The sequence below is a fragment of the Hemitrygon akajei genome, chromosome 6 (assembly GCF_048418815.1).
Source record: "Hemitrygon akajei chromosome 6, sHemAka1.3, whole genome shotgun sequence".
Classification (NCBI taxonomy): Eukaryota; Metazoa; Chordata; class Chondrichthyes; order Myliobatiformes; family Dasyatidae; genus Hemitrygon; species Hemitrygon akajei.
This window is the reverse complement of record NC_133129.1, coordinates 179480403-179506863: the sequence shown is the minus strand read 5'-3', so window position 1 is coordinate 179506863 and position 26461 is coordinate 179480403. Positions and strand designations below refer to the sequence as shown.

The 26461-nt window shown below is 40.7% G+C and overlaps 1 protein-coding gene across 2 annotated transcripts in view; it reads left to right on the top strand.

The window, feature by feature from the left end:
• elp4 (elongator acetyltransferase complex subunit 4) overlaps window positions 1-26461 on the top strand; it is a 232292-nt gene that overhangs the window by 31457 nt on the left and 174374 nt on the right. For both annotated transcript variants that reach the window (XM_073049847.1, XM_073049846.1), the window contains exons 4-5: window positions 13504-13650; window positions 22967-23109. In XM_073049847.1, coding sequence (XP_072905948.1) covers window positions 13504-13650; window positions 22967-23109 — 290 coding nt within the window. The remainder of the gene's footprint in view (window positions 1-13503; window positions 13651-22966; window positions 23110-26461) is intronic.

Genomic DNA, 26461 nt, shown 5'->3' with positions numbered 1-26461 from the left:
ACTCTGCTTCACATTCTCATTTGGATATGTCTATACATGGCCTCCTCTACTGCCATGATGAGGCCAAACTCAGGTTGGAGGAGCAACACCTCATATACCATCTGGGTAGTCTCCAGCCCCTTGGTATGAACATCGAATTCTCCAACTTCCAGTAATTGCCTCCCCCTCCCTTCCCCATCCCACTTTCACTCTGCCTCCTCTTCCAGCTGCCTATCACCTCTCTCATGCTTCTGCCGCCTTGTACTACCCATAGTGCTTTCCCCTTACATTCCTTCTTCACCTTTCCTGCCTATCCCCTCCCTGCTTCCTCTCCCCCACCCCTTGATCTTTCCTCAGATTGGTTTTTCCCCTGGCACCTTCCCCCCTCCCCCCACCTTCTTTATGGGGCCCCTGCCCCCTCCTTCTTCAGTCCTGACAATGGGTCTTGGCCCAAAACGTTGACTGCTCGTTTCCACGGATGCTGCCCTACCTGCTGAGTTCCTCCAGCGTGTTTGTACGTGTTGATCTGACCATAGCATCTGCAGTGTACTTTGTGTTTACTAAATGCTTTCTATAGCCAGCTAAGAGTCTTTCAATTTTTGTTTGAGAGATTTTCGCCCATTCTTCCTTGCAAAAGGCTTCTAGTTCTGTGAGATTTTTGAGCCGTCTTGCATGCACTGCTCTTTTGAGGTCTATCCACAGATTTTCGATGATGTTTAGGTTGGGGGACTGTGAGGGATATGGCAAAACCTTCAGCTTGTGCCTCTTGAGGTAGTCAATTGTGGATTTTGAGGTGTGTTAGGATCATTATCCTGTTGTAGAAGTCATCCTCTTTTCACCTTCAGCTTTTTTTTAAGATGGTGTGATGTTTGCTTCCAGAATTTGCTGGTATTTAATTGAATTCATTCTTCCCTCTACCAGTGAAATGTTCCCCATGCCACTGACTGCAAAAGCATATGACGGCCAAAGCATGATTGATCCACCCCCGTGCTTAACATTTGGAGAGGTGTTCTTTTCATGAAATTCTGCACCCTTTTTTCTCCAAACATACCTCTGCTCATTGCGGCCAAAAAGTTCTATTTTAACTTCATCAGTCCACAGGACTTGTTTCCAAAATGCATCAGGCTTGTTTAGATGTTCCTTTGCAAACTTCTGACACTGAATTTTGTGGTGAGGATGCAGGAAAGGTTTTCTTCTGATGACTCTTCCATGAAGGTTATATCTGTGCAGGTGTCACTGCACAGTAGAACAGTGCACCACCACACCAGAGTCTGCTATATATTCCTGAAGGTCTTTTGCAGTCAAACGGGGGTTTTGATTTTCCTTTCTAGCAATCCTATGAGTAGTTCTCTTGGAAAATGTTCTTGGTCTTCCAGACCTCAACTTGACCTCCACTGTTCCTGTTAACTGCCATTTCTTAATTATATTATGAACTGAGGAAACAGCTACCTGAAAATGCTTTGCTATCTTCTTATAGCTTTCTCCTGCTTTGTGGGCATCATTTATGCTTAGAGGAGCCCATGGCTGTTGATTGTTGGGACATGGTTTGAGAAGTCAGGGTATTTATAAAGCTTTGAAATTTGCATCACCTGGCCTTTTCTAATGATGATTGTGAACAAGCCATAGCCCTAACAAGCTAATTAAGGTCTGAGACCTTGGTAAAAGTTATCTGAGAGCTCAAATCTCTTGGGGTGCCCAAACTTTTGCATGGTGCTCCTTTCCTTTTTTTTCACTCTAAAATTGTACAAAACAGAAATAATACACTAATCTTGCTTAAAATGTTAAAAAGAATGTTTCATCTTTAACTTTATGACTTTTGGAGATCAGTTCATCCCCTACTCACTTAACCATTCACAGTAACAGAAATTTTGACCAGGGGTGCCCAAACTTTTGCATGCCACTGTATATGTAAACATCTTTAGAATTCTTCAGATAAATAGGAAGGGAAAGTCAAATCTGCCAAAGTATGCTAAATGCAGTGCCCTAAAGAAAAGTATTTGCTTTATAAACCACCTTTCATGACATTGGGATTTCCCAAAGCTATTCAAAGCCAATGAAGTACTTCTGAGATGCAACTAATATTCTTATGAAGGATGAACCTGAAAAGGAAGTGTGATAGTGTGATACGATTTTTTTTTTGTGATGCTAGTTCCTCCCTGTGCCTTATTGGCAAATCGGGTGGCAATCTTGCCTCTTTTAGCATTTTATCTGTTTAATGAGGTGGAGTTGCTAGCTTGAGGCTCAACCCAGCACAGATGGAAAGCGTGCAAGGAGTCGGCTGGATTTGGACCCTAGACCTCTTGTTCCAAAGTCCAGATGCTGATACCACTACACCACCAGCACAGACTTTGTGATGCTAGTTGAGAGATAAAAATATTCACCAGCATATTAGGAAATAATTTATCTTCTTTCAATGATTCCATAGTATCTTTAACTTTCCACCTCAATGCTGAACTGATTCCGGAACTTTTGGACCCACTTTCAAGGACTCTACAACAAATGTTCTCAGTAATATTTACTTACTTTTTTTTGTACTTCAACAGTTTGTCTTCTTTCGCACATTGGTTTTTCATGTATTTTTGTTCTACTATGTAAGAAAAATGAATCTCGGTAGTATATGGTGACATATATGTACTTTGATTAAAAAATTTAATTTGAATTTTAATGTTTGCCTAAAAGGGAAGAGGAACTGTATTTTAAAGACTTTAAAAAAAGATCTCTCCAATAGAACAACCATCTCTCAGAACTACAGTTCTATAATGGGAGGTTTTTTTTGTGTTCAAATTTCTGGATTGTGGCTTGTACCATAGTCTTCTGACTTAAAGACAAGACTGCTATCATCTGAGCATATAAACACCTAACTCTCATTTTTTGATATTGGGATGTTCCTCATCATGCAATTTGTTTTAGATAATAACATCGATGATAGTCATATAGCATTGAATTGCTCCATTAAATTAGACTTAGCATTAAATTAGTGCTTTGTAATGCTGTAGTTCTGTCACCATACAGAATAATGTCAAGTCCATTGTCAAAGTGTCAGTAATATTATGCATCTTGTTTTACATTATTACAAAACAATATGGTTTATATTTTTAGATGATTACTAATGTTCCTGGGCCTAGCTCTCACTATGCAATTGGAAAAATCATATTGCCTTCAATGCATATATTTCATGATTGTAAGAATACCTCAAAACATTTTAAATGTAATGAAATACAGTTACAGTAGTAATGTGGCAATATTTGGTAATCATTCATCTATGAGGATTGTTTGCAAGATTTTCTCCATTCCCAATTGCCCTGGAAAAGTGAAGCAGAGCTACATATGTTATTGCAGTGTTTATTATTAAGATATTTTAAGTAAAGAAATCAAGGACAAAGACCTGATGATAATTTTGAAATGGAGGGCAAGAGTTTTCAGGGGATCTTGGAGGTGGCATGTTCCCATAAGCCTAACTTTTCTACATATGTATCTTGGAGCTTCAGAAATTCCTATTAAGTAATTAAGGAATGTTGCTGCAATGCAGTCTGTACATGGTATAGTGCAGTTAAGTATTAATGGTATGTTAGTATGCTGATTGATAATGGGGTGTGGTATTAAACAAAAGTAATACAATCAAATATTAAGAGAAAGTTATACACAAAAAAATGCTGGAGGAACTCAGTAGGCCAGGCAGCATTTATGGAAAAGAGTAAATAGTCGGCGTTTCAGGCTGAGACCCTTCATCAGGACTGATAAAAAGGGTGAAGTAAAGAGCTGGGAAGTCAATTGGTAAAAGAGATAAAGAGCTGGAGAAGGGAGAATCTGATAAGGAAGGACACAGAGCCAAGGGAGAAAGGGAAGAGGGAGGAGCACCAGAGGGAGGTGATGGGCAGGAAATGAGATAAAGTGAGAGAGGGAAATGGAAATGGGGAATGGTGAAGGAGAAGGTGGGTGAATGACCGGAAGTTCGAGAAATCGATGAACAATTTCTTGAACTTCCGGTATTTGCCTCCCTCCCTCCCCCTTCTCCTTTCACCTACTACCTAATACCTCTTTCTCTCCTCTCCCTACCTTCTTACTCTGACTAATCTCTTTTTCCAGCCCTGATGAAGGATCTCAAACCAAAATGTCCACTGTTTACTCTTTTCCATAGATGCTGACTGGTCTGCTAAGTTCCTCCAGCATTTTGTGTGTTACTTTGATTTCCGGTGTCTGCAGATTTTCTCTTGTATGTTAAGAGAAAGTGGTTTGACTGTTGGAGAATATTATTACTTGGTACTTTCATGATACAGATTTACATTAACAAGCTAAGCATGTATGTTAAATTGAAACAGAAAATGCTGTAAATGCTCAACAGATCAGACTACATCTGTGGGAAGAGAAACAGAGTAAAATTGGAGACCCTTTGTCAGAATTGAAAAGGACAGATTTGTAGATGAAACCACCTGATCTGCTTAGTCTCCCTGCAGTTTTACAAGCTATTACACTTCAGGGCATTGGAGTTCAGAGGTCAATTCCAGCCCCATCCATAAGAAGTTTGCATGTTCCCCCTGTGACCGTGTGGGCTTCCTCTGGGTGCTGTGGTTTCCTCCTACAGTCCAAAGCTGTACCAGTTAGTGAGTAAATTTGTCATTGCAAATTTTGTTGTGTTAAGCCTAGTCCTGACGAAGGGTCTTGAACCGAAAAGTTGACTGCTCATTTCCATGGATGCTGCCCAACCTGCAGAGTTCCTCCAGCGTGTTGTGCGTGTTGCTTTGACCCCAGCATCTGCAGTGTACTTTGTGTTTAAGGCTAGTGCTAAATAGGTGGGTTGCTGGGCAGCATGGCTTGGTGGGCCAGGAGGGCCTGTTCCATGCTGTATTGCTAAATAAATCACACACGCGAAATACTGGAGGAACTCAGCAGGCCAGGCAGCATAAATTGAAACAAGTAGAGTCAACATTTCGGGCTGAGACCCTTCGGCGGGACTGGGGGAAAAATGAGTAGACTTAAAAAGTGGGGAAGGGGAGAGAGAAACACAAAGTAATAGGTGAAACCGGGAAGGGGAAGGATGAAGTTAAGAGCTGGAAAGTTGATTGGTGAAAGAGATACAGAGCTGGAGAAGGGGGAGTCTGACAGGAGAGAACAGAAGGCCATGGAAGAAAGAAAAGGGGTGAGGAGCACCAAAAGGAGGCGATGGTTAGGTAAGGAGATAAGGTGAGAGAGGGAAAAGGGTATGGGGACATGAAGGAGAGGGCGTGTGGTGGGGTGGGGGGGGGGGGGGGTGGTGGTGGCCATTACCAGAAGTTCAAGAAATCGATGTTCATGCCATCAGGTTGGAGGCTACTCAGACAGAGTATAAGGTGTTGCTCCTCCAACCTGAGTGTGGCCTCATCACAACAGTAGAGGAGGCTATGGAAAGACATTTTACAATGGGAATCGGAAGTGGAATTAAAATGGGTGGCCTTGCTGGGAGATCCCGCTTCTTCTGGCAGATGGAGCATAGGTGCCCCAATCTACATCAGGTCTCACCAATATACAAGAGGCCACACGGGAGCACTGCACAGAGTATATGACCCCCAACAAACTCACAGGTGAATTGTTGCCTCACCTGGAAGGACTGTTTAGGGCCCTGAATGGTAGTGAGGGAGGAGGTGTAGGCCAGGTGTAGTACTTGTTCTGCTTGCAAGGGTAAGTGCCGGAAGGGAGATCAGTGGAGAGGGTCGAATGGACAAGGGAGTTGCATAGGGAGCGATCGCTGTAGAAAGCAGAAATTACGGGGGGGGGGGGGGGGGGGAGGGAAAGATGTGCTTGGTGGTGGATCCCATTGGAAATGGTAGAAGATTCAGAGAATTATGTGCTGGACGTAGAGGCTGGTGGGTGGTAGGTGAGGGCAAGAGGAACCCTATCCCTGGTAGAGTGCTGAGAGAATGGGGTACGAGCATTCTTGCGTGAAATGAAAGAGTTGCAGTTGAGAGCAGCGTTGATGATAGATGAAGGGAAGCCCCTTTCTTTGAAAAAGGATTACATCTCCATCGTTCTGGAATGAAAAAGCTCATCCTGAGAGCAGATGTGGTGGAGACGGAGGAATTGAGAGAAGGGGATGGCGTTTTTACAAGTAAAAGGGTGGGAAGAGGTGTAGTCCAGGTAGCTGTGAGAGTCTGTGGGTTTATAATAGACATGAGTAGTTAAGTTATCGCCAGAGATACAGACAGTGAGATCAAAAAAGGGGAGGGAGGTGTCAGAAATGGACCAGGTAAATTTGAGGCATGGTGGAAGTTGGAGGCAAAATTGATGAAGTCGACAAGCTCAGCATCGGTCCAGGATGTAGCACCAACACAGTCGTCTATGTAGTGTAAGAAAAGTGGAGGATGGACACCAGAATGAAACGGAGAGCTTTGAGGCCTTCCTGGTGGGGGCTGGAGGTGTATAGGGACTGGACATACACAGTGAAAATAAGATGATGGGGGCCAGGAAACTTGAAATCATTGAAAAGATCCAGAGCGTGTGTGAAGTGTCATGGATGCAGGTAGAAAGGGACTGAACTGGGGGTGGGGCTAGAATAAGACAGAGTCGAGTTATACAGAGAATAAGTTCAGTGGAGCAGGAACAAGCTGAAACAAAGGGTCTACCTGAACAAGCGGGTTTGTGGATCTTGAGTGGGAGATAAAAACGGGAGGTGCAGGATGCAGGAGCTGTGAGCTTGGTGGCGGTGGATGGGAGATCCCCAGAGCTAATAAGGTCATTGATGGTGTGGGAGACAATGGCCTGGTGCTCCTTCGTGGGATCCTGTTCCGGGGTAACCCCCTTTATCTGCGGGTTTGATGGTGAGGTTAGGATTAGTGCAGAGGGAGTGGAAAGCAGAGCGTTTGGAAGGAATGAGGTTGGAATTGGGGAGAGGAGTGTTGAAGTCAAGATGGTTGATGGCCCGTCAGCAGTTGGCAATGGAAAACATCCAGAGCAGGCAGAAGACCAGGTCAGGGTGTCCAGGAAGAGGTAGAGGGTTGGAGACAGGAGAAGAGGTCATCAGTACAGGGTGGACAGTCCTTGCTGAAGAAGTAGGATCAGAGATAGGCAGCAGAAGAAAATCTCAGTATCATGGTGGCCACGGAACTTGTGGAGGTGTTGGCACATGGGGACAAAAGTGAGGCCCTTACTGAGAAAAGAATGTTCCGCCTCAGAGAGGGGAACGTTGGAGGGGATGGTGAAGACCTGGCACAGATGAGAGATGGGATCAGAAGAGGGACTGAGTTTAGTAGTGTCAGAGGAGAGAGGAGGGTTAGGGTGTTCAGGGAGGGTAGGGTGAGAGGAAAAAGAAGTCTCCAAGGACCCAAGAGCTGGCAGTCGGATCTGAGAGACATGGGATAGCAAATAGTCAACATTTGGGGTGAGACCCTTCATTAGGACGCTCCATAGATGCTGCCAAACTTCATGAATGCTTTATATTCCTTTTTTTTTAGTACCACAACTGCCTCACCTTTTTTAAAAGAGTATTGCCTCATTGTAACAACTTTCCAGTAATTTTATAATGACCTTCACAAAATGCTAGTGGAACACAGCAGGCCAGGCAGCTTCTATAAGGAGAAGCACTGTCGACGTTTCGGGCCGAGACCCTTCGTCAGGACTAACTGAAAGGAGAGATACTAAGAGATTTGAAAGTAGTGGGGGGAGGGGGAAATGCGAAATGATAGGAGAAGACCGGAGGGGGTGGGATAAAGCTAAGAGCTGGAAAGGTGATTGGCAAAAGTGATACAGAGCTGGAGAAGGGAAAGGATCATGGGACGGGAGGCCTCGGGAGAAAGAAAGGGGGGGGGAAGCACCAGAGGGAGATAGAGAACAGGCAGAATGATGGGCAGAGAGAGAGAAAAAAACTAAATATGTCAGGGATGGGGTAAGAAGGGGAGGAGGGGGATTAATGGAAATTAGAGAAGTCAGTGTTCATGCCATCAGGTTGGAGGCTACCCAGCCGGTATATAAGGTGTTGTTCCTCCAACCTGAGTTTGGATTCATTTTGACAGTAGAGGAGGCCATGGATAGACATATCAGAATGGGAATGGGACGTGGAATTAAAATGTGTGGCCACTGGGAGATCCTGCTTTCTCTGGCGGACTGAGCGTAGGTGTTCAGCGGAACGGTCTCCCAGTCTGCGTCGGGTCTCACCAATATATAAAAGGTCACACCGGGAGCACCGGATGCAGTATACCATACCAGCCGAATCACAGGTGAAGTGTCACCTCACCTAGAAGGACTGTCTGGGGCCCTGAATGGTGGTGAGAGAGGAAGTGTAAGGGCAGGTGTAGCACTTGTTCCGTTTACAAGGATAAGTGCCAGGAGGGAGATCGGTGGGAAGGGATAGGGGGGTCGAGTGGACAAGGGAGTCGCGTAGGGAGCGATCCCTGCGGAAAGCAGAAAGGGGAGGGGAGGGAAAGATGTGCTGGGTAGTGGGATCCCGTTGGAGGTGGCGGAAGTTACAGAGAATTATACGTTGGACCTGGAGGCTGGTGGGGTGGTAGGTAAGGACAAGGGGAACCCTATCCCGAGTGGGGTGGCGGGCAGATGGGGTGAGGGCAGATGTGCAGGAAATGGGAGAAATGCGTTTGAGAGCAGAGTTGATGGTGGAAGAAGGGAAGCCCCTTTGTTTAAAAAAGGAAGACATCTTCGTCCTGGAATGAAAAGCCTCATCCTGAGAGCAGATGCGGCGGAGACAGAGGAATTGTGAGAAGGGGATAGCATTTTTGCAAGAGACAGGGTGGGAAGAGGAATAGTCCAGGTAGCTGTGAGAATCTGTAGGCTTATAGTAGATATCAGTAGATAAGCCATCTCCAGAGATGGAGACAGAAAGATCAAGAAAGGGGAGGGAGGTGTCGGAAATGGACCAGGTAAATTTGAGGGCAGGGTGAAAGTTGGAGGCAAAGTTAATGAAGTCGATGAGCTCAGCATGCATGCAAGAGGCAGCGCCAATGCAGTCGTCGATGTAGCGAAGGAAAAGAAGGGGACGGATACCAGTATAGACTTGGAACATGGACTGTTCTACAAAGCCAACAAAAAGGCAGGCATAACTGGGACCCATACGGGTGCCCATGGCTACACCCTTGGTTTGGAGGAAGTGGGAGGAGCCAAAGGAGAAAGGTGTGCCCTTTTATATATTGGTGAGACCCGACGCAGACTGGGAGACCGTTTCGCTGAACACCTACGCTCGGTCTGCCAGAGAAAGCAGGATCTCCCAGTGGCCACAGATTTTAATTCCACGTCCCATTCCCATTCTGATATGTCTATCCATGGCCTCCTCTACTGTCAAAATGAATCCAAACTCAGGTTGGAGGAACAACACCTTATATACCGGCTGGGTAGCCTCCAACCTGATGGCATGAACATTGACTTCTCTAATTTCCGTTAATGCCCCTCCTTCCCTTCTTACCCCATCCCTGACATATTTAGTTTTTTTCTCTCTCTCTGCCCATCACTCTGCCTGTTCTCCATCTCCCTCTGGTGCTTCCCCCCCCCTTTCTTTCTCCCGAGGCCTCCTGTCCCATGATCCTTTCCCTTCTCCAGCTCTGTATCACTTTCGCCAATCACCTTTCCAGCTCTTAGCTTCATCCCACCCCCTTAGGTCTCCTATCATTTCGCATTTCCTCCTCCCCCCACTACTTTCAAATCTCTTAGTATCTCTCCTTTCAGTTAGTCCTGACGAAGGGTCTCGGCCCAAAACGTTGATAGTGCTTCTCCTTATAGATGCTGCCTGGCCTGCTGTGTTCCACCAGCATTTTGTGTGTGTTGTTTGAATTTCCAGCATCTGCAGATTTCCTCATGTTTGCTCTTATAATGACCCTGATGCTTCTTATAAAAACTGTTCTTGTAAAGCTATCTTACCGTGATGGTAGAATTTGAATTTTATTTCTGGATTGTTAACTTAATAATTCTACAGTGAAATTTTTGCTGTTTTTAATGGAAAAGCTGACAGCAGAGATTATTGTTCTGGATAGATATCTGATGCTGAAGAAAAATTCATACCATTAGTTACACACTAACAGAACACCAGCAAATTACATTTCTGTAAATCAAAGGTTCAAAAGGTTCAAAGTATCACTTTATTGTCAAAGTATGCATGTACATGCTGAATTTTTACCCTTTTAGGAACCCAACTCCTAATTTGATTTAAGCTGCTACTTCAGTGCTCAGGTTATGGAGCAAATCAGAGAGTTCAAAAGTCTACCACTCATTCCATTGCTGAAAGTAACGCACAGAGAGTGAACACATATAAGCCCTGACGAAAGGTCTGGCCTGAAACGTGGACTTTCCATGGACTCTGCCTGCCCTGTTGTGTTCCTCCAGCACTTTATGTGTGTTACTCTGGATTTCCAGCATCTGCAGATCTCTTGTGTTTATGAAAAGCCAAGTAAGTGTATGATTGTAAAGATCAAAGTTCTTGTCTCAGTAGTGCCACTTATGAATTACGTATTACCCCTACTCATAAGCCAATGATCGAAGTTTAACTGCTACATAACATAATGTTTTCTCCTTTGTTTTAAATAGAATAGGGTGGTATGCGGTGTCTTTACTTTGCTAATTCACAAGCAATTAAGCTAGCTTAGAAGGGTGTGAGGTTAAGCCTCATTAATTGTGGAATGGGATATTTTGAGTTTTATTAGGCTCTGGAGAATTCTACTTATAAGAAGGGTCATATTGTATCAGTGCTGGTGCTTTTCCTTCCTGTCAAAACAAAGAAGGTTAATGGAGGAATTCAGATGGGCCATTTAATAGATAGATTTAGTTGTAAATGATTTATACAGGGATACAAGTAAATGCAAAATTGAGTCTTAAGAACATAATTTAGAGCTTATAAATGTCAGTGGATGAGACCCATTCCAAAATGAATGTCATACTTTGTCAGGAATAAGTTTTTGCAAATTATCTAATTATTATCTGAATCCATCTTCATGTCACTTTTTTTTTGTAATGTCATACGCATTTAATGTAAAACAGTTGACCAACTGGATTGGAATTTTTTTATTGATTGGGTTATTGACTATAATTTTTTTTCCATTCTTAAGACTTGAAGTATACTTTGTTAAATTATGCAGCTTGCAATAGAGTGACACTTATAATATCTTAACATGTCAATGTGAATGTAAGGTACAGTTTTAGTTTCCTTAGCTAAAAGAGGATATTTTGACATAGAGGATTACAGTAAAGAATCAACAGACTAGCTCTGTTTGTCATACACAACGAGACTGAGTAGACTAGGCCTGTATTCTTCATAATAAAAGAAAACAGCTTAAACTCACGAAACTCACTATGCCCCGTCCTAAAGGGTAGAGTGGATCCATAGGGAATGTACCTCAGGATGAAAAGTTTAGCTGAAGGTCACAGTCTCTTAAAAGGGCAATGTAGGTCTGATACAAGAAAAAATACCTTCATTCAGATAGCGATGAATCACTACTGCAGAAGCCACTGACAACCTAATTACTGAGTTCATCTGAAACAGATATTTGATATTAAAGGAATCAGAGGCTTTGAGGATAGTGCAGGAAAGTGGCACAAAGATTCAAAGTTCAAATTTATTATCACAGTACATATATGTCACAAATTACTACCCTGAGATTTATTTTCATACAATTATTCGCAGTAGATGAGGACAAAAAAGCCAATAAGTACAAGCTGTGCAAATAAAAAGGTAATAAATAAATAAGTAATAAATTAGAACATGAGTTGAGAAGTCCTTGAAAGTGGATTCAAAGGCTATGGATTCAGTCAGTGTCAAAGTGAGTGAAGTTGTTTATTTATTTAGAGATGCTGCATGGTAACTGACCCAGCAACCCCAAGCTGCCCAGTTACACCCATGTGACCAAATAACCTGCTAACCTGTATGTCTTTGGAATGTGAGAGGAAACCGAAGCACCCGGAGGAAACCCATGTAGTCACAGGCAAAATGTACATATTCCTTATTGATAGCGACAAGAATTGAAACAGGGTCACTGTAAAGCATGAGACCACCCAATCCTCTCTGGTTCAGGAGCTTAATGGTTAAAGGGTAATAACTGTTCTTGAACCTTGTGGTGTGGAATCTCCTTTCCACTTGATGAATAGTGGAGATGGTCTCCTACTGCTGCAATCCTAATTAAAGAAAATGGCAAACGCTGGAGTTCTGAAATAAAACTATAATATTCTGGGAATGTTCAGCAAGTCATAATATATGTGGAGTGAGAAGCAGAGTTAATGGGAACTAAAAGATTAGCAACTTGATCTGAAAGTTTTAATCCACTTTCTCTCTCTATGTATGCTAGTTCATCTGCTGAGTATTTCCAGCATTTTCTATTTTTATTTAAAAGTAATTTGCAGTGAGTTTTGTTACTTTAAAAATATAATCCTAGGAACTGCACTATCTATGAATAGACACTTTTTAAATACTTTTTTAAAATGTTTTAAGCAAGTAAATTTGTCTTAATATTTTATTGAACATGCGGCCAAGAATAAACACAAGATTTTGCTGATGCTGGAAATCTTGAACAACACACACAAAATACTAGAGGAACACAGCAAGTCAGGCAGCATCCATGGAGGGGAATAAAAAGTCGACGTTTTGAAGGGTCTCAAAATGGGCCTTGGCGAAAATGTCAACTGTTTACTCCCCTCTATAGATGTAGCCAAGCAGCTACTTTATTAGAGGAAATGAGAAAGTCTGATGTACCACACATTCTAAAGTGAAGTTAATGCACATTGAAAATTAATGTACAATGTTATTGGAGTGACTGGGTACAGGGAGCTGCATTGTCAGAGGGGATACTGGATTCATCCTGTTGCTATATTGAAGGTGACTAGTGTGAAAGAGTTCATTTGCTCTTGAGATTTCTTTACTGCAAACGTTGGTTTGTACCAGTGCAGTACAAGGGAACAGCAACAGGTGCCACTGATTATGTCAGTTGCAAAAGCTGAAACAATGGACAGCCCTGGGAGTTAGGTGAATGCTTAAACAGGAATTATCCTAATGATCTTTGCCAGAAAAATGATCTGTAAGGATCACTGATTGACATTTGGATAATCGAGGTTAATGAAGACAATGCAGCCTGAAAACGTTGCAGGTGTTAAATTGTGTTATTTTGAAGACAATGCCTTGCTTTGTTTTACTGAATTTCAAAGGACAGAAACTTTTTAAGACTCTTCCAAACTACAGAATGCAGAGAAAAATCACGTTGGTTTTTTTCTCTCCAAAATTCAAAAATACTGTTGTCTTATCTAATTTTACATATTGTAGATTAGAGAATGAACCAAACCAAGATGAAACATGATAATTAACATACATTACTTTTATTTCTGAATTGTCACTGATTTCACATTACACCCCAAACCATTTGGAATTTAGCTTAAAATTAGAAAATGATGAAGTTTTGCTATTTACATGCTGCTATTATATTTCAAGTTCTGATAAGTTTATCAATATTTTCAATAATTTTCTTTCTCATAAAGAATTTTGTAATTACATTAGTCTGTTATATTTAATGTTGACAAGATGTAAGATGTTGCAAAATGAGAATTTTAGAAGTTTTTTCTTGTTTCAAATAGGAGCTCCCTGCCCCTCTGCTTGATGATGTGATCGAGACTGAGGAATCTAACAAAGAGGAGTCCAATTCAGTTGATATCACTTCTTCATCTGCACTCCAGAGTTCCATGTCAATAGCATGGCGATACCAAAACTTGCCAAAAGTACAGGTACTGTCGTGATTTAGAGCCATTAGGCAAGACTATAAGACATAGCAGCAGAATTAGGCCACTCAACCATCGAGTCTGCTCCATCACTCCATCATAGCTGATTTATTATTCCTCTCAAATCCATTCTCCTGCCTTCTCCCCATAACCTTTGATACCCTGACTAATCAAGAACCTATCAATCTCTGCTTTAAATATACTCATTGTTTTGGCTTCCACAGCCATCTGTGGCAGTAAATTCCACAGATTTATGACACTCTGGCTAAAGATATTCATCCTCATCTCTGATCTAAATGGACATTCCTCCATTCTATGGCTGTGCCATCTGGTCCTAGACTCACCCACCATGGGCAACATCATTGCACTTATATGCTGGTCCTCTCAAAATGAATTCTGTTGTTGCATTTGCCTTCCTTACCACCAATTCAACTTGCAAATGAACACTTAGGGAATCCTGCACAAGGACTCCCAAATCTCTTTGCACCTCTTTTATTTTAATTTTCTCCCCATTTAGAAAATAGCCTACGCCTTTATTCCTTCTACCAAAGTGCATGACCATACACTTCCCTGCCCAATATTTCATTTACCACTTCTTTGCCCATTCTCCCAATCTATCCAAGTCCTTCTGCAGTCCCTGCTTCCTCAATACTACTTGCTTCTGTACCTACCTTTGTATTGTCTGCAGACTTAGCCACAAAGCTATCAATTCCATCCTCCAAATCACTGACATACTGTATAACGTTAATAAAAGCAGGCTCAATACCAAGTCCTGCAGAACATGACTAGTCACTGACAGCCAACTAGAAAAAGCTCCCTTTATTCCCACTCTTTGCCTCCTGCCAGTCAGCTGATCCTCTATCCATGCTGCTATCTTTCCTGTAATACCATGGGCTCTTATCTTGTTAAGCAGCCTTCTGTGTAGCACATTGTGACAAGCCGTCTAAAAATCCAGGTAAACAACATCCATTGATTTTCCTTTGTCTATCCTGCCTGATATTTCCTCAAGAAATTCCAACAGATTTGTCAAGCAATGTTTCCCCTCAAGGAAACAATGCTGACTTTGGCCTATTTTATCATTTGCCTCCTAAGTAATAATGAACAAAAACAGGCCCTTTGGTTCAGTTTGCCCATGCTGACCATGGTGCCCACTAAGCTAGTCCCATTTACCCGTTTGGCCCATAACCCTCTAAACGCTTCTTATCTATGTACATATCCAAATATCTTTCAAATGTTGTTATTGTACCTGCCTGAACCTCTTTCTTTGGCTGGTCCTTCCATTTTTGACACCATTCTTTGCATCCTTTGAAGTTGCCCCTCAGGTCCCTTTTAAATCTTAAACCAGTGCCCTCTAGCTTTTCGTTCCCTTTCCTTGTGCAAAAGACTATGCCTTTATCCTATCTATAGCCCTCATAATTTTGTACAACACTTTTGTACAACAGAAGATTGCCCTTCTGTTTCAAATGGTTCCGTTTAGTATCGAAGAATGTGTACGTTTTACAATGTGAAATTCTTAGACTTCACAGTTTTCTACGTTCCAAAGAATAAAATCCTTTTCTGTTCTGCCTCTCCCTGTAACTCTGACCAAGTCCTGACAGAATACTTTTAAATCTTCTCTGCCCTCTTTAAAACAGAATCAAATGAAAGAAGTATATAATTAAGTCTACATTATATGCCATTCCCAAAGTTCAGAGTAAATTTATTATCAAAGTGCATATGTGTTACTATATACAACCCTGATATTCATTTTTGTGAGTATACTCAATAAATTCAATAACCATAATAGAATCAATGAAAGACCGTGTCCAACAGGGCAGACAAGAAGTATGCAAAAAACAACAAACTGCTGATACAAAAGAAAATATAATAATTAGTAATAAATAAGCAATAAATATTGAGAACATAAGATAAAGAGTCCTTGAAAGTGAGTTCATCATTTTGGGAACTTTTTAATGATGAGGCAAGTGAAGTTGAGTGGAGTTATCCCCTTTTATTCAGGAGCCTGATGGTTGAGAGGTAATAACTGTTCCTGAATCTGGTGGTATGAGTCCTGGAGCTCCTGTAACCGCTTCCTGATGTCAGCAGCAGGAAGAGAGCCTGGCCTGGATGGTGGGGATCCCTGACGATGAGTGCTGCTTTCCTGCGACAAACCTCCATGTAGATGTGCTCAGTGGTGGGGAGGGTTTTGCCAGTGATGGACTGGGCCGTATCCACTACTTTTAGTGGATTTTCCGTTCACTGCCATTGGTATTTCCATACCAGACTGTGATGTAGTCAGTGACTATACTCTACCACACACCTATAGAAGTTTATCAAAGTTTTAGATTTCATGTCAAATCTTCGCAAACTTCTGAGGAAGTACAGGGGCTGCTGTGCTCTCTTAGTAATTGCAATTATGTGCGGGGCCCAGGACAGGTCCTCTGAAATCACAGCATGAAGGAATTTAAATTTCCACCTCTGTTCCCCCGATGAGAACTGGCTTATAGAGGTCCCATTTCCTCCTCCTGAATTCAATAATCAGCTCCTTGGACTTGCTAACATTGAGTAAGAGGTTGTTGTTGTGGCACCACTCAATCTCCTTCCCATATATTGATTCGTTCCCACCTTTGATTCGGCCAATGACAGTGGTGTTGTCAGCAAACTTAAATATAGCACTGGATCCATGTTTAGCCACACAGTCATATATGTAAAGTGAGGAGAGCAGACCCCCAACTTGTGAAAAAGCCCAGGAACGTACTGACCATTCAGATCTGATTTGTTCACCAGTTTATCTTTTTAAACATATTAAAATTTCAAACTCCACCCTTTCAGGCAGTATGTTCCTCACCTTACCATTGGTTGGATGATTTTCTTTCCTCTGCTCCTTTCATCCATTGCTTTAAATCTATGTCCCAAGCTTTGGTCTTCCTACAGTGAAATAGGTCTTTATTGTCTTTTCTGTCTCAGGCATTTTATTTAATGTACCTCAATTAAACAACAAAACAGTGTCCTTTATACTGAAATTCTGCTATCCTGATGATATATTTGGGGATCTCTTCAGAATTCGCTCCTATGCTTCATCTGGACTGTGATTGACTCTTTGTTCTGATTAAGTTTAAAGAGAAATAATATCTTTCCAATGTATAAAAGCATTTTTACACATTGTGGAGAATTCAGTTTGGTATTTTCTCTGGGAACTTCTGGTGTAAGCTATTTTAAATGTCAATAAATTGCAAACAAGAACCTATTTCCCTGTAAAATTGTTAATTTAAGTTCTGTACATGAATAGTGAAATTATCAACTTCACACACAAACATATTAATAGGAGTCAATTATATTACAACCCCCTCCTTTGCAAAATCTCCTTATTCCTTCATTTTCTTCCCTCCTCCCTACCATTAAAAGATGCCAGTGGCCAGCAGTCAGTAGGATGAAAGGAGGAAATCCTTGGCAAATATTATCTTTCACATGTTGTGAAGCTCTACTAGAAGTAGTCAAAAGACAAGTAGATGGGTGTGGATGCCTTTCTTTCCAACTTTGTGTGGCAGCGAATCAACTCCTTTTATGGCTGGAACAAAATGGAACACTGTGTTAGGAGGTTAATGTATTCTGCATACTTGAATTAATAATTTAAATTCACTTTACAGGGCATTGTTGTGTTAATAAGATCGAAAAAAAGCAGGTTATACATTTGGTAAGCATTCTTCCAAGGTCATAGATCAGGATACCAAAAACCATTACAGTATATGTCCAGTCTCAGGAAGCTAGTGGAAAGTAAAATGCAACTTTTAAAAAATGTTCAAAATTTCAGGCTAAAGAGACATTTTTAAAAATTATTTTGCTTATAGGACAAGCGTAATTTATCCCCAAAGTCACATTTCATCCATGCTTTGTGCTGGCTTTAGTCCATTTCACAGTGTGAAATTACTGGTACATATTTAGCAGAGGAGTACTGGTTTTACATGCCCTATTCAAATGTAAATAGCTTTTGGTTTCTTCATGTATTATCATAAAGTGCATACCAACTAAATAATTCATTTTGTTCAGACCTATTAATATAGCAGCATGTTACAAATTAAAATAAAATGTTTCATCTAAATGTATAAGTGAATAAATGTTTTTTTAAACTTAAATTAACCTCTGAAGCCCTCTCAACATAACTCAAAAGAATGCTGGTTATTTCACAAGCTTTTCCAAAGTCAATAATTGAATGCATGAAGTTCATTTCTAAACTTTCAATGCAATTAGTTTTCCACTAATTTGTCACAGATTCTTTAGTAATCTAAAGAAAAGTGTTTACCTGTTATCAATATTTTTGAGAAAAGCAGTACAGTTGTACTTACTGTGAACACATATCAGTGTTGAATTCCTCCTAAAGTGACATCAAAGGAGTTCTGCTTCCCATTCACCGTCCACACTTGCTTCAGTGGAATGGAGCTTCCTGATGTCACCTCAATGATATGTATTAGATTTTACAGTGATGAGGAGATAAACTAATACTTTTTTTCCAACTTTGAGGTTTTATCTTCAGTGTTTCACAGTGACAGAATCAAACGTTTTATTTAGAGATAAAGTGCAGAACAGGCCCTTCTGGCCCAGTGAGCTGCTCTGCCCAGCAACCCACCTATTTAAGACTACCCTAATCACAGGACAATTTACAATGACCAATTATCCTGCTAACTGGTGGACTATGGAAGGAAACCAGAGCACCTGGAGGAAACCTACACGGTTCACAGGGAGAACGTACAAACTTCTTAAAGATGTGCTGGAATTGAACTCTGAACTGTGGAATGCCCCAAGTTGTAATACCATTGCTATCAACTAGTTCATAATAAACTTTGCTGAATTCATGCCCAAGTGTTTCAATTAAAAATGGATATATATTTTACAGCTTCAATATATAATTGCCTGCAGTGATATACCATGGGTGACAATGTAGTGTAGTGCTTAGCCTAATACTTTACAGCGCCATCAGTAAGATTAGGGTTCAATTCCCACTGCTTTAAGTAAGGAGACCACATGGGTTTCCTCTGGTATTCTTCCTCATTCCAAAGATGGAGGAGTTAAAGGTTAGTAAGTTGAGGACATGTTATGTTGGTGCCGGAATCACGGTGACATTTGTGGGCTGCCCCCAGCACATCCTCGGACTCTGTTGGTAGTTAACGTAAACAACGCATTTTACTGTATGTTTCGATGTACGTGTGACAAAGCAAATCTACTTTATTTTATATTCAATCTCCATGTTTCAGATGTGTACTTATATATCTTTGTTTTTGATATTTTTAATGTTCAGATTATGCTTTATTTCTTAATTGAGTTTTAAAATTTAAAATTAAGTTTTTAGTGCTGCCGTGTGGAAGTTTTCTGACCTAAGTAGTAGGTTATAACATGGAAAGCATATTAGCTTGCATTCATCCCATCTAAATTCTAAGTACTGCCACTAGAAAGCGAAACCCGCTACTGAATCAAATATGGTTGAACAAGATTTGACAGAGGTAGTATGATCTGTCAATTGGAAAGCACTGAATCAAGCAATTGACTTGCTTATCCATGTGCTAAATGAGTAAAGAAAGCACTTGAGAATGTATCAGCTTCATTGTCATAGCAATCTAATCATTGTGAAGATAACGTACAAGTGACATAAAATGACCGCAGGCTCAATAGCCCCCTTAAGGCCCACCAGCTAGTTCTTCCATGCTTGTAAGTCCCAGTTATTTCTACAGATAGTTGCACAAATCAGAAGCGATGTCAGGTTTAAAATTTAAATAAGCTCTTGAAACGTGAATGATTCATTGGCATTTATTGCAAAGGCGCTGCACTGTTATCTTGCAGATTGCTCTATAATGTAGACAGAAACATGTCCACTAGTGGCATACTCTGCAGGAGCTCTTAAAAACCAAAAAAAGTCCTTTTATCCAAGGTTACTAAAGTAACTGCAATTCATCTGTAAACAAAATTGTGGGATGCAAAAGCTTCTCAATGACATGTTTGTGTACTTGGGGCAATATATAAGCTGTCACAGCATGAAATCAATTTTCTGCCTAGGTTCATCTTGAATCTGAGATTTCTAACACATTAGTGTTGCAATTAGAAACATTTAGCAGCCGACAGTAGACTGAAAGCCAGCAGTCTGCTATCTGACAGCTTCTGCCTGTTCCCCTCTCCCTGCCATTCCATGCTTAAGCAGAGACGAGCACAAGTTGTATTGCCTTTAATAATAAATTTATCAACTTTACAACTTCTGAGGAAAGAAAAGCTCTGCCCTAGCCATTCAACTAAGCCAGATTACTCGCAGCTAGTTATTTCAGGTAGGCCTTAGCAATCTTCCCACAGGGCCTGGGAATTTGTAAAGCGAGGCCTATTCACAACTCTCCAACACATAACATGCTTTTATTACACACTGTTTTATTATAGTAAGTTCTGTCCCCACCCAGCTTGTAGAAGCAGTACTCTTTCTTGTGAATTTAAAAAAATGGTTATCCCCCACCTTAATCCATATAGTGTTGTGGATTAAGGATACCAGTGTGCCCTGGGATTCTCTGAGTGGGTCCTAAAAACTTTGTTTCTTCTCTTTGCTGTCTTAGAAAATACTACTGGGGCCTCACTGAGGATTTGCATCTGAAATAGACTACCTGGTGCTTTCCTGAATGAAGACATCAGATCAAAGATCAGTTAGTCAGGGCCTTGCTAAAATGTCGAGGAGACTAGGATGTACACAATGAAAAGATGAGCTCTAGCAGAGAATGCAATAAAATCATTGTGATGGGTAATCCAGATAAAGGCCAGATTATACAGCCCAAAGAACAACTGCAATATAAAATGTTTTCAGTGGTTGCACTACAATACGCCAATAAATTCACTCTGCTGGGCTGGTTACAGCAGCCTTGCTTGTGAAAAATGGGTCTGTATTTACGCTACAATCGTGATGAAATCAGTATAAATTAACTGGATAATGTCATTCAGAACTTCATAATCTACTTGAAAAATTCTTAAAGTGGTTACTTACTTCTTTTACATGTAACTGTTTTTTATTTAAAACATTTGTTTACTGACTTAAATACAGCACAGAGTACATCCTTCCAGCCCTTCAATCTGCACCTCACAGCAACCCCCGATTTAACCATAGCCTAATTTTGATACAATTTACAATGACCAATTAACCTACTGACTGGTATGTCTTTGGACTGTGGGATGAAACCGGAGCAGCCAGAGGATTCACATGCAGTCATGGGGAGAACGTACAAACTCCTTACAGACATTTTAGCAGCAGGTGTGTAAAAAGGACCTGGAGGATCATCAGGGACTCCAGCCACCCCCATCACAAACTGTTTCAGCTGCTACCATCTGGCAAACTGTACTGCAACAGTCTCTGGAACAGCTTTTTTCACCAGGCCATTAGATTTATCAATACCCATTGAACTAATTGCATATCTGACTGTACATTGATTGGATTGTGTATCTGACTGCACATATATGTATATAAGACAATTATGTATACAATCTTAGTGTTTGGGCAATATTTCCACATTTCCCCTCTTTGTTGGTTGGACATTGCAATAGAGACACAACATAAAGATTTTTACTCCCTTGGATGTATGAAATAAAATAAATACATATACAAATATACCAGTTGTCTCAAAAAGTATCTTGATGCTAGGGACCTGGCCACGTCGGAAACATATCCTCTGTATTCATCGCCAGTACTGTATTTAAGACATAGGAGCAGAATTATACCATTCAGCCCATTGAGTCTGCTCCACTATTCCATCATTTTGACTTTTTATCCCACTCAACCCCATTCTCCTGCCTTCTCTTTGTAACTTTTGATGATCTTACTAATCAAGAGCATATCAACCTCTGCTTTAATGCATCTAATGACTTGGCCTCCACAGCAGTCTATAGCAATTAATTCCTCAGATTCACCGCCCCCTGGCTAAAGAAATTCCTCCTCATCTCTGTTCTAATAGGATGTCCTTGTATTCTGAAGCTGTACCCTCCGGTCCTAGACTTCTCCCACTATAGGAACCATCCTCACCCACCCACTCTATCTAGGCCTCATATTCAATAGGTTTCAGCGACATCCCTTTCATTCTTCCAAACTCCAGCAACTACAGGCCCAGAATAATTCATTGCTCCTCATGTGTTAGCCCTTCCATTCCCAGAATCATTCTTGTGAACCTCCCTGGATCATCTCCAATGCCAGCACATCCTTTCTTAGATAAGAGGCCCAAAACTGCTCACAATCCTCCAAGTGTCATCTGACCAATGCCTTATGAAGCGTCAGCATTATATCCTTGCTTTTGTATTTTAGTCCTCTTGATATGAATTCTAACCTTGCATTTGCCTTCTTTACCAATGACTCAGCCTGCAAGTTGACCTTCAGGGAATCCTGCACAAGGATTCCCAAGTCCCTTCCTGTCTGCCACACACTTTTGCAAATTAGTACATTAGGGAAGCTCCCAAATTTTCTTGCACATTTCCCAATCTCATAATATGTCCAAGTGTTATTTTTGTATTATAATCATGTAATCTGTAAAAAAGGTGATAGCTAATTTATGCACTATGAGGTGCCATAAACAGTACACCAGATGTTAAAAGATGAATAACTATTGGCCAAACACACAATATTCTGGAGGAACTCAACAGGTTAGGCAGTATCTGTGGAGGGGAATAAACAGTCAACGTTTTAGGCCTAGACCCTCCAACAGGACTGGAAAGGAAAGGGGAAGAAGCCAGAATAAGGTGGTAGGGGAAAGGTGGCAAATGATAGGTGAGAATAGGCGAGTGAGAAGGTGGATGGGAACTATTGATCATCCAAGTTGTGAGAATTCACTGAAATCATTTTAACTAGTGCCACAGAATAATTTTTTATTCGCTATTCAAAAAATGGTAACTTTGCCAGTTTAACCTAGATTTCATGCCTGTGTCTGTGTAGCAGGTTGTGTACTCGCAGTAATCTTGTTCAGACAAGCATGACACTTTCTAAAATTATACCCATCATGACTGGCAGTTGTGCTTGATGTTCCTCAGTGCAGTTTCTGCCCTAGCAGACTGAATCACCTATGCTAATTCCAACCCAGTCATTAAGAAATCTTTAGTAAAACCATTAACTTTTCAAAAATAAATTATAACTATTATACATTACTGTGGTTACTATTATGTTTAATTATTCTTTGTGATTCTAATGTAAAACTAATATTCAACATAATTGAGTGTAGTATTTATTACAGAGCAAGCAAAGGTTTGTATTTAAATATTCCATCGTGACATTTCCTTAAATTAATTTAAATACGTTTTGAATTATTTCTACACGACTTTTAAAGTGGTGCTTTTCACTTGGCAGACAGCCTTGACGTCCTCCTCCAGATTTGGTCATTATTACGATGTTTCTAAAACAATGAGTTCTGAACTTCAGCACTCAGTCAACTGCCACAGCTTTTTCCTACCCGAGGAAATTCCATTGGATCCAGTAGATACTGAAATTGGGTAAGTACCTCACTTGATCCTTGGATTTTATGTTGCCCAGAGTCCAAATATCTAAATTCGTAATGCAGCACATTAGTGTTTTAACACGCAGTTGTTTCTTAATATTTATGAAAGGTTTTTCTGTTAATTGTGCGAAGTTATGTCTTCAGACATAACACTTGGAATATAGGCTAGATTTTTCACTTTCTTTTCTTATTCTGTCTACTTATTGCTTTGATAGTCTATAAAACCAAATTGTTTTAAACATTCAACAATGCAAATGTTTTGAACTAATTTGCTTTCAAGAGAAAACAGTATTAGCAGTTATAAAATTATTGCTTTTACTGTGGGTTTTACTTTGTTACAAATGATTCTCTCTCTCTCTCTCTCTTTCTCTCTCTCTCTCTCTCTCTCTCTCTCTCCCCCTCTCTCTCTCTCTCTCCCCCTCTCTCTCTCTCTCTCCCCCTCTCTCTCTCTTCCCTCCCTCTCTCCCCCCTCTCCCTCTCTCTCTCTCTTCCCTCTCTCTCTTCCCTCCCTCTCTCTCTTCCCCCTCTCCCTCTCTCTCTCTTCCCCCCTCTCTCTCTTCCCTCCCTCTCTCTCTTCCCCCTCTCCCTCTCTCTCTCTCTTCCCTCTCTCTCTTCCCTCCCTCTCTCTCTTCCCCCTCTCCCTCTCTCTCCCCCCTCTCTCTCTCTTCCCACTCCCTCTCTCTCTCTTCCCCCTCCCTCTCTCTCTCTTCCCCCTCTCCCTCTCTCTCTCTTCCCCCTCTCCCTCTCTCTCCACCCAATCTGAAAATTGTTTCAGTTCCATGCTTGACTATATGAGTAAGTAATCTTGTTACACCTATCAGCATGTTCCTAAATAAAGTTTTGAGAAATGTTATAATTACTGATGGTCATAAAGGCAGGAAGAATTGATTTAATGATATCAAGTTTTAAGTGTTAGTGGGATGTGACTTGAGGAAGAATTCTGTTCTGGTGAACCTATGCTCTTCTGAAGATCCTTGCAGTGCCTGGGTGTTCTTTTGATTTATTTTCTGTACACTGGAGTTGTATCTGCAATCCCTTTGTAGTGGCATTTTGAGTTCTTTTTACCCAATTCATTTTGGGATTAACCACTCCCAATTCATTAGATCTTGAAGGAGGTAATAGAGATTTGAGGGGAGGAGCAAGCTTTGTTAGAACAGATAATAATCCAATTACTACTGAAGTTTCTCACCAGTCCTTTTCACGGCGTACAACTTTATCAGCAAACTCCACAACACTCAGTAACATAAGAGATTCTGCAGATGCTAGAAATCTTGAGCTACACACACAAAATACTGGAGGAACTCAGCAAGTCATGCAGCATATGTAGAAAGGAATAAAGGAATAAACAGTTGAAATTTCAGTCCTAATAAAGGGCTTTAGCCCAAAACATTGACTGTTTATTCCAGAATTTTGTGTGTGTTCTACAAAACTTAATTATTGTTTGGTCTGTTGATTTCCTTTCCATTTAATAACCACTGCAAACTGTCTCTTCATCAGTCACCTCCATTTATTGGGGGCCTTTAAGATTAAATAAATGTAAACCTAATTTCTTTTGCAATCTGGCTGACTGGCAGACCTGTTTAATGCAGTGCATTTTTCCTACAAGTTATTTGTTCATTATTTTTAAAGGTACTCAAATTATTCCAATACAAGAGTTATCATACAGATTTCAAACTGAGGCTAGGATCAAGACAGTGCATTGCAAAACCAGATTCTTGATGATATACTGCCAATTCTAGACAATTGCAAATGGCATTATGCTCAGTGGTTTTAGAAACAATGCAACTATAATCTACATATGTAAAGCACCTTTAATATAGTTAAACATCACAGGATGCTAAATTCAACTCTGTATAGAACTATTTCTTTTATCTGTGGTCAGTTCCATTAATTTTCAGATGAATTTAATGCAGGGTCTATGTAAGTAAAAGTCCTAAAGCCATGGCTCGTCTCACATAATTAAGTTTCATACTTCTGCAGATTAACCTAAAATAATTCATAAATCAGAATCAAGTTTATTATCACTGACATCTGCCATAAAACTGTTGTTATATGCAATACATCAAATATTCTGCAAGTTACAATAAGAAATATAAAAAAACACAAAATGCAAAATAGTGAGGTAGTGTTCATAGATTATAGATTGTTCAGAAATCTGACGACAGAGGAGAGAAGTTGTAAATGATATTTTATTGGTATAGTGCTGTATTGAACAGACTACCAGTAATTTGTACTTCTTAAATGAAATCAAGACGATCACTATTAACAATTCTGCTTATAGATGTTTTCATATTCTTCAAAAGTTAGGTTGACTTCATGTGAAAAATATTCTAGTCAAAATTAATAATGCATTATATAAAATTTAGTTTTATGTAATTTTCATATATTTGCATTGTTGTTCAATGCAGTTGCAGGCAGCTTGATGAGGTCATTCAGTGATCTATCTCCATTAGTGCTTCCCAGTTAATGTGAAATGGCAATAGTCTTCTTTTGAGATTTTTTTTTAGAGTTTTATTAGATTTAACTTGAGAAACTTGTAATTTGGAGGTTAATTATTAATTAAGAGCTAGATGTTGGTTAGAGACTCAACAACAGCTTATGTTCATGTGGTGAAAAAGTCCCAAAACGCTTCACAGAGGTACAATCAAAACATAGAGTATCAAAAGATTTGGGGAGCAGTACCCAAAAGCTTCAAAGTTGTTTAAAAAACTAGAGGAGGTTAAGACTCACGAGTGAATCTGCAGATGCTGGAAATAAATAAAAACACAAAATGCTGGCAGAACTCAGCAGGCCAGACAGCATCTATGGGAGGAGGTAGTGACGACGTTTCGGGCCGAAACCCTTCATCAGGAGTGAAGTAACATGGGATGGTCGAGGGCGGATAAGAAGTGGGGGGAGGGATAAAGTAGAGAGCTAGGAAGTGATAGGCTGGAGCGAAATGGCCTAGGGGCTAGGAAGTGATAGGCTGGAGGGAAATGGGCTAGGGAGCCCATCAGCCTATCACTTCCTTGCTCTCTATCCCTCCCCCCACTTCTTATCCCCCCTCGACCATCCCATGTTACTTCACTCCTGATGAAGGGTTTCGGCCTGAAATGTCGTCACTACCTCCTCACATAGATGCTGTCTGGCCTGCTGAGTTCTGCCAGCATTTTGTGCTTTTATTAGGAGGTTAAGACTACTAGAGAGGAAATTCCAGAGCAGTAATCCCAGGCTTCTGGACAGACTAACATTAAGGTGATCAAAGGTGAATGGTGATTGATAGGATTGAATCAAATGGTTTGGGAGGGTGAATGGGATTGAGGGTAAGAATGGGCCGGGGTCTGAAATTATATATATATTAAAAAAGA